At 36.7% G+C, this 13,865-nt stretch overlaps 1 protein-coding gene across 1 annotated transcript in view; it reads right to left on the bottom strand.

Annotated features, from left to right (window-relative positions):
* micu1 (mitochondrial calcium uptake 1) overlaps positions 1-13,865 on the bottom strand; it is a 113,011-nt gene that overhangs the window by 86,482 nt on the left and 12,664 nt on the right. The window contains exons 2-3 of the mRNA XM_056249709.1: positions 5,508-5,672; positions 472-658 (exon numbers count right to left, since the gene is read on the bottom strand). Of these exons, the coding sequence (XP_056105684.1) occupies positions 472-658; positions 5,508-5,671 (351 nt within the window). The 5' untranslated portion in view covers position 5,672. The remainder of the gene's footprint in view (positions 1-471; positions 659-5,507; positions 5,673-13,865) is intronic.

Genomic DNA, 13,865 nt, shown 5'->3' with positions numbered 1-13,865 from the left:
TGTGTGTGTGTGTGTGTGTGTGTGTGTGTATATAAAGTCTGGCGATATTGAATACTGTCAAACTCTATTAGTAAAAGTCTTTTTTGTGCCCCCTTTAAAGGAAACAAATCAACTACTGAGAAAAACAACTGTCATTTATTTCCCCATTTTCTCTTATCCTTTTTCCTCTTTCCCTCTAATCAATAAGTCCCACACTTGCCTGTCCCAGATGCTGCTTTAATATCACAATTTCCCCACAGTTAAAGTCAGCTGCAATTCATTAACTCTGCTATTGTCGCTCTGCCACATTCCCACCGCTGGCATTTCGGATGAAACCCGGTTGATGTTACGACTGAATTTGCATGTTGATTAGACGTGACGGCTTCACATTTCATCTGCACATGGTGATGTCAGACGGATCATCAGATAATGACTGGATGACACTGACCTCATCATGATGCGATTGAGATGATGTGCACGTGCATTGATCACCTTGCGGTCACGGAAGCCGACTCTCTGTTTCTTTTTCTTCCCATCTGAGCCCGCCTCATCTTCCTCCTCCCCGCCACTGGACTCGAGAGCGCCGTCTGAGACCTCCTCCTGCACCACATCATTCAGAGGCGGCTCCTCCTGCATCTGCTCCTCATGCTTCACTGAAGATGCTGCTTCAGCATATGCTCTGCCGGGCAGGAGAGATATGCAGATCAGTCACACTGAAAATATACAGTAGTAGTAATACTGTACATCTTAAATAGCCTCTTGCGCTCATTAAGGCTGCATTCATTTGATCAAAAATACAGTCAAAACTGCAATATTGTGAAATATTACAATTTAAAATAACTGTTTTCTATTTTAAAATGTGAAGCAAAGCTGAATTTTCAGCATCATTACTTAATTTTTCAGTGTCATATGATCCTTTAGAAATCATAATAATATGATGATTTGCTGTTCAAGAATAATTTATTACGATACTATTATCAGTTGAAATTATCAATGCTGATGTTATCAATGTTTTTGCTGCTTAATCTTTTTGTGGATACACTACTATTCAAAAGTTTGGGATTTTAGAAAGAAAGAAAGAAAGAAAGAAAGAAAGAAAGAAAGAAAGAAAGAAAGAAAGAAAGAAAGAAAGAAAGAAAGAAAGAAAGAAAGAAAGAAAGAAAGAAAGAAAGAAAGAAAGAAAGAAAGAAAGAAAGAAAGAAAGAAAGAAAGAAAGAAAGAAAAGAAAGAAAGAAGTTCATACTTTTATCCAGCAAAGATGCATTAAACTGATCAAAAGTAAAGACTTTTAATGTTACAAAAGAAAAATGCTGTTCTTTTAACATTCTATTCATCAGAGAATTCTAAAAAGAATTCACAAAAATATTAAGCAGCAAAAACATTTTCAACATTGATATATAATAAGAACCATTAATAACAAACTGAGCACCAAATCAGCATATTAAAGATTTCTGGAGGACACTGGAGACTGGAGTACTGATGCTGACAATTCAGCTTTGCATCACAAAAATAAATTCCATTTTAAAATATATTAAAATAGAAAGCAGTTTTTTTAAATTGTAATATTATTTCACAATATTTGTGTTTTTACTGTATTTTTATCAAATAAATGCAGCCTTGGCGAGCATAAGAGACATCTTTCAAAAACATTAATCATTCTAAATTATTACAAATTTAACCAGTAGTTTAATCTAGCAAACTGTGCCTTAATCCAAGGCCTTAATCCGTAATCTAGCAAACTGTCCACAGTTTTTGTCATGTGTCCTCATACCATTCCTTTTCAGCAATCACACTTATATTATATATATATATATATATATATATATATATATATATATATATATATATATATATATATATATATATATATAATAAAACATTATTGATTAAACTGAAGCAATTTTGACTTGGGCTAGCTAGCAACAACCCAGAACACCCTAGCAACCACATAGCAATGTGCTAAAAACCACTCTGAACACCTTAGCAACACCCTGACATGATGGTTTTGAGTTTTGCGTAGGTAAACACCTCTCATTTTTTCTTCAAGAATGTAAAAATGTAGTTTACTCAGCATTACACATGGGAACCAATGTTGTCAAGCTGTCTGTGTGTGTATCTCTAGATGTGTGCCTCATCCTAAAAGTCAATGAAGAGTGCAAGGAGGTCAATATCTTCAGGACACAAAGCAGTAATTGGAAAAAAGGCCTGCCGTTGTGTTGATGGGACGTGTGTTTGAAGGTGTGTATAATAACTCAATATAATGTGACACAGGGAAAATGACTGCACAGACTGAGAACTGAAATGCCACCTTGTCCCATAACTCCTTCATTCTATAGATCACGTCCCAGATGCATTCCTCTATTTTGCTGACATATCAGCTCCTCTATTCATACACACACCCTGCATTGGACTGGCCTTCACCCAGACTGCAGATGAATCTCTGCAGATATGGGCTCCATAAGGACACTTCTATTACAACACTTTCTCCTATCCCAGTTTAATATAGCTATATGTCCGCCATTCACAGGAAGACTTCAACAACTGGTGAATCTCACTAAATAATGAACATTTTACAGTCAAATTTGTCCGGATGCACCACCAAATATTAAAATTATGGCCTATACTGATAAAGTGATGTTATGTCTGATAACTGTTTGGCTAATATTAAAAATTTATAGTAAACTATCTAAAAAAAAAAAATATTTAAAAAACATAAAGGACACTTAGTTCACTAAATAATTCACACCTGCCTTGTTTGGTTCGATTGACTCGAACTCTAGTTCGTTCGCGGACCTTTTGGGCAGGTGTGAATACAGCAATCGAACTCGGGTGCGGACCAAACAACCGAACCGAGACCCAGCTGAAGAGGTGGTCTCGGTACAGTTCCAAACGAACTCTGGTACGGTTCGTTTACGGTGTGAACATGAACCGACCCAATTGCAAGAAAGCACTGCGCCTTTGAGTTAACAGGCTTCCGTAGTCGGAGTTGCGTTATGGGAAAGTGATCTGTTGTAGCCTACTACATTACATCTGTTGCGCGTCTTGCTGCGCGTCGTGTGTGCATCATTGGAATGGAATGAATGAATGAGTGTGTGCATCAGGACATTCACATACAGAGCGTTCTCTTTAGTCTAATCGCGCATAGATGCAAAAAAAAGCATTTGCAGTTCATATAATGTAACGATAGTTACAATAAAAGGATGATGCTGCGTTAATTTACGTTAAGCCTTTTTTGCACTTCCTGATTTCCCTACTTGAGAATCCTTGTCCAATGAATGGACGACCTTAGCACACGTGTGGTTTTGTTTACAAATTTTGGTTCACTTGCAAAAAGAGCAGTGTGAAAGCGAACCGTACCAAAAAAAAATAAAAAATTTGGTCCGGACCAAAGCAAGTGAACTATCGGACTTTCCTGGTGTGAATACACCCTTAAAATAAAATGTATAGTTTTAAGTGCTACAAGTGAATTTAGAAAACACAGCAGTTTGAAAAAATGGATACTCGTTTTAAGATCTAGTGTATTTAAGAACAGAGCAATTCAATTATCAATTCTATTAAAGGTCCCCTGACATGAAATCTTCACTTTCTGAGGTTTTTTAACATTAATATGAGTTCCCCTAGCCTGTATTTGGTCCCCTCGTGTCTAGAATTTTCAATCGGTGTAAACCGAGCTTTGGCCATTTTTCTCTTCTCTGCAGCTCAGACGCGCTGATCTTGAATCTCCTCGTTATGACGTCATACGGGGGAAAGGTTACCTCCCCTTTCTCTGCTTTGCCCGCCTGGAGAATTTGGCTCGCCCATGAGAAAACAGGCTAGGAACAGGAAGTACGAACGCGCCGGCGCGATTTTAGTTTTTTTCCTAGAGAAATAGCTTTGAGATTTGAGTTTTTCCTCGAGAGATATCATGGCTTGCAAACGAGCAAAGCATGGGAGTTGATCAGTGTTCGGATGTACAAATGAACACAAAAGTATTTTTTAGTTCCTTCATCCGAGCCTCTGAAGAAAAAATGGGTTAATTTTATTTTCTCTGGAAATGCGCCGACAAGTTGTGTATGGTCCAAACATTTCACCGACGACTGTTTCCTCAACTCGATGAACGTCTGAAAATAAATCGATCGAGCTACCAAGCAACAATTTCTGATGTGTAATTGTTCAAGTTCAGACAGGTAAGTTAATCTTTCTCTCAAAATCGTTCAATACTGTTTATGCATCAGTAAATCAAGCCAGTGACTAAAATATCAACTTCACATCGTTTCTTTTAGTAGGATGAAAATAATCTTATTTAAATTGTGAACAAATTATACAGAAAGCGATCAAAGAACAATCTTTCCACACAGCGCACGTTTATCTGGACAACTCGTTATGAAATCAAGGACGCACGTTACACTGCACAACGAAGCTCTTACTGTATGTACATCATCGTGTTTGCATTGGTGAAAGCATTAGAGAGAGTGCAGAAACTGCGTTGCAATGATAAGATCTTCAGTCTCGCGATCAACACACAGTCATCTGCTTGCTCAATGCTCATCACGGCAACCTTTTATGTGATGGGAATACATCTAAATACTTTAAAAACTTCTCACGATTTGTTAATCTCGATAGCTGTAATAGTAAAAACGTATAATAGCTGTAGTAAAAGTATTCGAGAAAGTTTCGCATGTAATACATAGCTATTTCATATGCAAGCATGTCAGCCAATCACAGCAGTGGCCGGTTACACTGAATCCCACAGAGACAAGCCCCTTCAAACAGAGCGTTCAAATCAGAGGCTAAAATCAGGCTAGGAAAATGGCCTTTTATTTCTAAATTATGACTATTTTTGATCTAAAAAAACATACTAACATTATAAGGGCAACCCAGGAAACATAAAATAATAAAATAACCCCATGTCAGGGGACCTTTAAAGATTAACTTTAATGGGGTCTTATGCCCTTTTAAGAAGTCTTGATTTTGTTTTTGGGGTGTACTAGAATATGTTTTCATGCATGATTGTTCAAAAAAACATAATTTTTCACACACTTTACAATATAACAGAACCTCTCTCCCCAGTATTGCTTGAACACACCAATTTCGATTAAGCCCCTCCTTCCGAAATACGAAATGTGCTGTGATTGGTTAGCTGGCCTAGCGTGTTGTGATTGGCACCGTGTGTTCTGGAAATGTCCCACCCCTCCATAACTGTGAGTTATTCGCTAATATATATATGAATAAGGATGGAGTCAATTTCAAAACAATTCAAGCTCGATTCAGACCCTGACAATGTTAACGAACGAAAGGACAGTGCGGAATGGATGTCATGCAAAGACTTTGCAAGTACGGATTTCACAGGACGTTTCAAATTGGTATGTTAATTTTCTTATACATTATAGATACGATGTTATCCACCATTTAACCGTGATATTTGTCGGAAAACTAAGATAAACGGATCACAAAACCATGGTTAATTTGAGAGTGATATATCGTGCATCCCAACATATTAGTGGACAAGTATATGGTGAGATAGCCTAGGTGTCCACAGTGGTCCATACCTCGTCCACAAAAGTCCAGCGCTGGCTGAGATGCCCGTCACCCCCGCCAGGGCGGCCAACATCAGTCTACGCCGCTGATGAGAACGGAAGGCACCGGTATGATGCCTTCTTGACAACTGCACCATCCCGACGGATGCAGCCGTCAGTGCCCGCAAGCGGTACATACTGCAAGAAGATGGAAAGAGAGAGTGATTATTATGCAAATGATACTTTTAATACAGAATGAGAATTACATCCATATGCAAATATCTCCAGGAGTGACACAAATGACACCATTTCAAATATATAATCAGGGCAGCGAACTAGCGTTATAAACTATCAAGTTAAATGAAATTCATCCAAAGTCGAACAGGCCCATTCCGCCTCTCTTTCATCAGGAGATTTGGGCCAATCTTAAATGGTAAGATATAATGTGATTCTGTCTGAAATTAAAACTGTAAATGGGGGTTCTGGATCTTTCCAGAACACTGCATGGATTAGCCTGAATCCCTGCACTAGCACATCTCCAACAACCCTGAGCTTGCACTCCCAAAAAACTAATTATCCAGCAGTGCAGGAACAAGGCAGATTTTTAACAATAGACTTAAGAAAGCCATGAAATGAAATGGGGCTTTGAGGCTTTTAGTCCATTTATTTTTGAGGTCATCTTTAAGCTAATGTACTCTTAAAAGTTTACAAAACAAACTTTTATGAGATGCAAGTATATAAAATGTAAAGTGTTTGTTGTCTGGGCAAATAGTGCAGAAAATGTAAGTGAATGTAAAAAGTATCCACATCACATTTAATTGTACTTAAGTATTTAAAAGAAAAAAGTAGGGGTGTGACAAGATCTTGTGACGATATTTCTCGTCTCGAGATATCAGCATGAGGGAGTCGAGTTTGTGGCAAAACCTTGCGGTTTGTTTGGGTTTCAAATAACGTGCATTTGGAAAATGCATAAATTCTGGCATGCTTTGTTTCATTGCGAAGTGTTGCACTGTTATCATTTTGCATACGTGGAGCGCGTCTCAGCAGCTCATTTATGCATATGCTGAGAGTTTGGTTTGCTTATAACATTCATCTGGGAACGCAACGTGCAGCATATTTGTAACCCTAACCCAGGAGAATTTAAATATGAGAATTGTTGTTCAACGCACCCTCGCTCTGAGTTTGCATGTTCTGTCCACATGTTTTTTTTCAAGAAATTACAGTGGCTGTTGCATTTCTACCGTGAAGAAGTGACCAAATATTAAAGATTAAGAGGACATTGGAATTAAATGTTGTTTGGCCGATGTTAAACAAGGATTTGATCAGTCTGTAAAGTGTAACAACAACATTCACCAGGCCGTTGGCACCCTCTGCAAGCATTTGTTATAATTCGTAATGTACTAAGGGTGCTCCGATTGATCGGTCGCCGATCATGATCGGCCGATAATTGCTTTGGGATGTGTGATCGGCGGTCTCTATAAAGGCCGATCCAGAAAAGCCGATCAGATGACGCAAAACTCGCGAGACAATTTTTTTACGACCTGGTAAAAATGGCTTCACCGGTCTGGCAATTCTACAACAGGGCTCTCAAGTGTCAAGCATTGAGCGTGACAGTCACTCATTTAGGTCTTTTGTCACGGTCACCCGCCACACATTGTATTTCTCACGCTGAAAAACTATTTGTAATATATTTAATATGCCGCACTCTCACTGTGGAACCGGCATGAATCAAGCGCGTTTCCTCTGGTGTTGTTCGTCGAGCTACACAATAGCCAATCAGAAAATAGCACTATTGTATCTGGGTAAGATTTAACGCAACAACCAATGACAAAAATGTATCCAACCCCCCCTCCCTGTGCGTCCGTCAAATCACTCGTACATATTTTTTTCTCTCATCAAAACTGAATCTGTTCATCAGCGGTTAAAGTTATATCAAGCAAGGATACGTTTGTGTTTTATTTTCTGATTACACCGGAATGAATAGAGTCCGCAACGGCGATAGATTGAAGCGCGCGTCCGAGTGAAGACTGCGCGAGGCACAGAGCAGTGTATCCATGCAACTGATCGCCGCGGCAACGAGCGCGCAGCTTGAGTTAAAAAACACATTTTAGCGCTAGATTTCTTTTTTAATAGCGAACTAAATGAATGATCTGCTAGTTAACTGAAGAGGTTTTATTTATTTATATTAGGTACATTGTGGGACAGACTTCACTGGATCTAAAAAAAATCAAACTAACCATAGATGTGACCAGTAGTGGTGGCTTTCTTAATCTGTTTAAAATAATTTTGCAAGGGTTCTTCACACACACACACAGACACACACAAAAAAAGGTTTCTCTACCTCTCTCTTCCTCTCTAAATGCCCACAAAATCTGACTAAGCATCCCAGAAAAAAGCAAAGTTATAGATGCAGATATGGAAGTTGTTATTTTTTTTTATTTTTTTTGCTGTGCACTTTACTACCTGTGGTCCTTTAAAGGCACACTGTGGAACTTTTCAACCTTTATGATATATTACCAAAACCCATTGAGATGGTACATCGACTTACAATAGGTTGAATGACACGTCTGCCGAAGCCTGAAGGTGTCTGTATCGCTTTTACCAGCACTATGTAACTTCGGGTTTCAGGTAGGAACCCGAGCACAAAAAGAACTACAAAATTCGACCGCTTTACGGCATACGTCACTTCCCCCACCACCACAACTTCCTCAAATTCTAACGTGAGAGCTCAACTCGCGTTTGATTGCCGGCGTCTGTATGTTGTCGTCATGACTGAATCAACAGCTACTCGGAAGAAAGCGAAGAAAGCAAAGATTTTGTCAGAGGAGACCAAAAAAAGAAAAAGGGAGAGTTTAAAATAAACATCGGCATAAAAGTGTATATATAATGTAATATTTACTGCGAATTCGTCACAACATGTCAACAAGTCACAACATACTGCCGTATACAAATGTAAATGTGTTTTTTTTCCTTTCAGCTCATATATGTTTGTATTTGTGTAAAAGGAAAAACAAACTGAAGACTACAAATAACGGAAATATATAGTGAGTTATATCAGTTTTGTTACACGATTTCCCGACTACTCGATTTCATCTCCAACCCATTGCAAAGAGATCCTGAAGACGTTAATTGTTTGCTTCAGGTGTGTTTGATTAGGGTTGGAGATGAACTGTGCAGGACAGACGATCGGCAGGAGCAGGATTGGGCAACCCTTGTCAATGCGACTTACCTGATCAGACATTGTTTTCTGCGTATGCTACTTTTATTCAATTTGTTTTCTTTATAGGATTTATATTATTAATCTTATATTTATATTATTATTTTGGTCAGTAGTGAATCGATTAACTTTCTCCAACATACAAATCAAATGCCGTCTGCACACACATAAAGACACTGGAGGTTGACCGGTTGACTGTTTGTTGACTTTAGCGACAATGCTGCGGCGCTTGTGGCCTCTAGGGGCACTAGACGTGAAAATTACAGGTCGAGCGCACCCTAGTGGCCAAAAATTCCACAGTGTGCCTTTAAGTGTATTAGAAAAACTGATGGCTGACTGACTCAAAACATTATTTTGGCTATAGCCTTTTTTGTTGCTGTTTTTAGTTTAAAGTAGTCTAAAGCTAAATTTAAAGACTCAGATGTTCCGTCTTTTATTTATTTATTTTATATTCTACAGGAAAGTTGTATGTCAAGCCCTAAGCTGCTCCCAATAACCAAGCTGCTATGTTAATACATGTTGCTTGCAAATAAATACACAGGTGTCAATTCATTATGCATTGTCTTCTCTTAAATGTAATACTTAATGTACATTGTTATTAAACTATATTTAACAACAATGTACATTAAGTAATGCTACATGATAAAAAGAAGTCTTCAAATAGACCCTGTAATCGGTGATCGGTATCGGTATCGGGTGATACAGCTTCCAGTAATCGGCGATCGGTGATCGGCCCCAAAAATCCTGATCGGAGCACCCCTATAATGTACATAAGTTGATTATGTTTAATATATTATGTATTTTAACGGTGTAGTCCAATAAAACCATATGATTACATGCTTTTGAACCATTTATTATTAGGGATGCACCGATATGAACATTTTGGCTGATATGATAACTGATTGTTCTTTATATTTGAAAGCTGATGAATCTAAATCCAATTTTTTTTTTTTTTACAATTTATGAGAGCCTGATTACAACAAAAAAAATTCCATCATTAAAAAGCCATGTCCCAAGCACTTCAACATAAATCAAACATGTACAGTAGCCTAGTTTTAAAAAGTTTTAAAATGAATTTTATACTACTATGGCCAACTGTCCTTATATATATATATATATATATATATATATATAAATAAATATATTGCCTTAAAAAATAAAACAATGCCTAAATAATGCAAACAAGTCAACATTACTTGCACAAAGAATCAAAATGCATATGCCATGGATAAATAAAATTGAATAGCCTCCGCAGAGACGGTTCATGAAATGATTGTAATTAAACAATATTGTTGAATAAATAATAAAAGTGCGAGATATTATTAATAATGCATTATTTAAATTTTTTTTAAACATCTAAAATGAATATTACCGTTTCAAATAATGGCATTGAGCTGCATGCATTGAAGCTGAAGAGCTGAATGAACACCGGGAAACTGAAGGGCTTTGTTAGCAGGTTAATGAACTCAACCAAATGCATCATAAATCAGGTATTTATACAACATAAACATAATATTAGAACTTAATGACACGAATGCAAAAGTGAACTTGAAGTAATGTGCTAGTCAGGATGTGTAATCCTGTTGTGGATGTGCTAATCCTGTAACAATGCACTAAAACAACAACTAACCCCAATTCACAGCTCACTCTCTACAATTTTATGTATATGACAGTCTCAATTATAGTTATAAATGTTGTGCATTGCTCTTAGAACTGAGTGCACTGCACTACACCAGTAAACTGAAGTGCTTTGCTAGTGGATTATTTAACTCAACAAAACGCATGAGATAAATCAATATTTACACAACATAAACATAATATTACAACTTTAAGATATTGGACCAGTAAAGTAAAATGAACATGTGTCGGCAAATATACAGATACAATGGCCAAAATATTTTGTGCATCCCTATTTATTAATGCCTCATTGTATTTTAAGTCATTTTAAATGCTATTGTTCTATTTTTATTACCACAAAATTATCCGATTACTCGATTAATCATCAAAATAACCAACTGATTACTCAATTACTAAAATAATCGTTAGTGACAGCACTAGATTAGTTAAAGCATTTCTAAATACACCTGCATTCATTGTTTTGCATTGAAGATGGTGTTAGAATATTGCCTCATCTCGTTAAAGTAACCCAATATTGTGAATCATGTATCGTCTCGTCAGCTATAAGAGCATCATCACACCCCTGGTAAAAAGTAAACTGATGCGGGGAGGAGATCTAGTCAGATGATTAAGTACAATTGTATTTCTTAACAGCAGACAGTCAAATAATAAATGAAGAGTAAAATTAATTCATCCATTATCAGGATTAAATTTTTTATTAAGAACCATAAATTAACAGTTAAAATCACTTCTAATATTTCTAAGTAAAATATAATTAAAACACTCAGAGTATAATATTCATGCCTAAAGATAAGCAAGTTGTTTTTGAGATCTCTCTTTGAAAAGACAGGTCTGAGTGCGAGGTAAGAGACTGACCTGTACACAAATTGATCTCCCTATTATACAGTTGCTTTATATAGGAACAAAGCTAAGTTCCTCTTATCATAGTATATCGCATCGAAGCAGACACACGAGACACAAACATATCTAATTTTCATGTTTTCACAATCTGAGGTGTTAGCCCGTACACTGCAAGATGTTTAGCTAAGATAACATTAGTTTATCACTTTATTCTGAGACATTCGAGCATTTGTGGTCCGTCTATCGGAAACGTGTAGATTTTTGCCCTCCTCTAAACAGCAAGCTACAAAAGTTCGCCCCAAGTCAATCAGCTACATTTGAGGCATAAAGATTAATAAAAGAAAAGCATTTAACATATATTTCAAATGATAATAATGATTTCTTAAAACATGATGACGATTACATTATATTTAAGATTTAAATGATAAAACATAAGCAAATGATAAACATAAGATAGATATTTTTTTCTGCTTCATCAAACATTTTTCTTAGCTTTAGAAATAGACAGATAAAACCAAGAGGCCACGTTTAGATCTAAATATTAGCAAGCTAATTTTTATCTTACCTGTTTGGGATCTAAAAATCCTCAGAATTACACTTAAGTACAGTAACAACAACCAATTACTTAAGTGCTTTACATTCCTGTTAACAAAGTTATATCAGACAGAGTTTTAAAACAGGATATATGCATTTATTTAAACAGACAAAATGGAGGAACAGTGGGGAGTTGCTTTACATCTGACCAGACAATTTCCAGCCTTTATCAAATCACATCACAGCATCTACTGTAACCATTAGCTTAATATGGTATGTATGATGCTATTTTGGTTAGCGATGGACTTACGAATCTAACGTTATTCGAGCTCTTCTGGAACTCTTCACTCTCTTCGGAAAGCTATATCTGAAATAATAGGCCAAACAATATGAGGACACTGTGTCTAAATGCACCGTATTTGATTCAAGGGCTACAGAACTGTTCATATTGGTATATTCACCACAGAATGCTACTAAATAGCTTCAGAAAACTTGGAGATAGGCACACAAGACGTATGGACCATTTAGGATACTTCTATGGTGCTTTGTATGTGTTTTTCGAGCAAAGCCGCATCCATCTCCATTCACTCTTATTATATGGAAAAAATAAGACATTCGTCAAAATTCCACCTTTCAAAACTAATTTCACAATCACGACATGTGTCTGAGTATATGATGACTCATGACTTTTCATTTTTGTGTGAACTGCTCCTGTTACAGGAATAACATATTGCAGTCAAACAGTGTACATATAACAACTTTTGATTGAAGCTGCAGGATAGCTCTTGAGACTTGTGATTTTCAATCTTCTATGCCAATTTTGTCAGACTCCCCCACATAAACAATCCAGCATCTGCTCATTTTTCCTTGAAATGAGCTACTTATGTCATTCACATCTTTTGACATCCAAGTGTAGGCAGAGAGGGACTGGTAAATCTCCCCATGTGCTCTGCCTTGTTCGTAGGAAGGCAAAAGCTCCGTAGAGGCTAGAAGAGCCACCTGTCCGTTTTCCAATATTGACTGTAGTTTGATTGAGGTCCTGATTCAGCAGAACATAATGAGAGTGGGAGCGCTACATGCTAATTGGAGTGAGCGCTTGTGCGTGACATTGCAGACTGATGGCACTGGTCTCTGGGGCGGAGGACATTGGGTCCGCGCAAAACTCTTCAAACAGAGCGGATACGGCATTAGCTCAATAAACACCCTAGTGGGTTCTATCAGAGTGAAAGCAACTGGTTTAAGCCTTCCTGAAGAACACTTTATGTGCGGCTTCACATTGCAAGGATTTGGTTATGGCCATTACTATGTTATTAATGTAATATTTGCACAGTTTAATTGTAATTACAATGAGCTTTTCATTAAAATGTTACTTCCAATGGGAGTGGAAGGTGGTGTAGACAAACCATTTGGACAGCAAATAACCAACAGTGTGATTACTAGTTAAAAAATAATTGATAAAATCTCAAAATATTTATAAATCAGAATTGGAGTTTTGTAGCCTATTAGCCTTGAGGCCATCCTGTACTCCTAAGAGTTGAAAAATGACCTTTTCATGGGTCAATGATATGATTTATCTTTTTTCTATCCGAATAAATTAATTTATTCAAACAACTTTTCAAACACTCGCACGCCCGACTAAATCTTCCCTCTGGGCGACTAAATGTCTATCATTAGCCATTGGCTAATAAATTATTATTCTTACTCGCCATTGTGTGTGTTCGAGGGCTAAGTATAAGTTAAGCATAGAGATATATTTTCACACGCTAAACACCGACTGACTGAGAGCTTGAGAGTTTCTAATAAAAGTTCTATCTAGAAGTTAAAAAGTGCTTGATTATCATAATATGAAAAAAATATATAATGTAATAAAATAATATAATGCTTGATTGACTGACGTTAAGAGTGTACGTTCAGATATTTAAAAAGCTGTGCCATTTTATATAAGCTGATTTGGTGGAATCATATATATATATATATATATATATATATTATATATATTTGGAAAAACATTAATCAAAACAACGCTTTAGTGTCTATTAATTTTATACATTTTAATCAAAGTCATGAAGTGCAACCAACAAAGAAACTAGCAGAAACATTAAGAAGTAATTATATCATAGAGAGTAGGGGTGGGACAAAATATCGATAGGGCGATATATTGT

Source organism: Rhinichthys klamathensis, unplaced genomic scaffold (assembly GCF_029890125.1).
Source record: "Rhinichthys klamathensis goyatoka isolate OS25496 unplaced genomic scaffold, OSU_Roscu_1.1 h1tg000003l_1, whole genome shotgun sequence".
Classification (NCBI taxonomy): domain Eukaryota; kingdom Metazoa; phylum Chordata; class Actinopteri; order Cypriniformes; family Leuciscidae; genus Rhinichthys; species Rhinichthys klamathensis.
The sequence above is the reverse complement of the archived record's forward strand: the minus strand, read 5'-3'. Positions and strand labels throughout refer to the sequence as shown.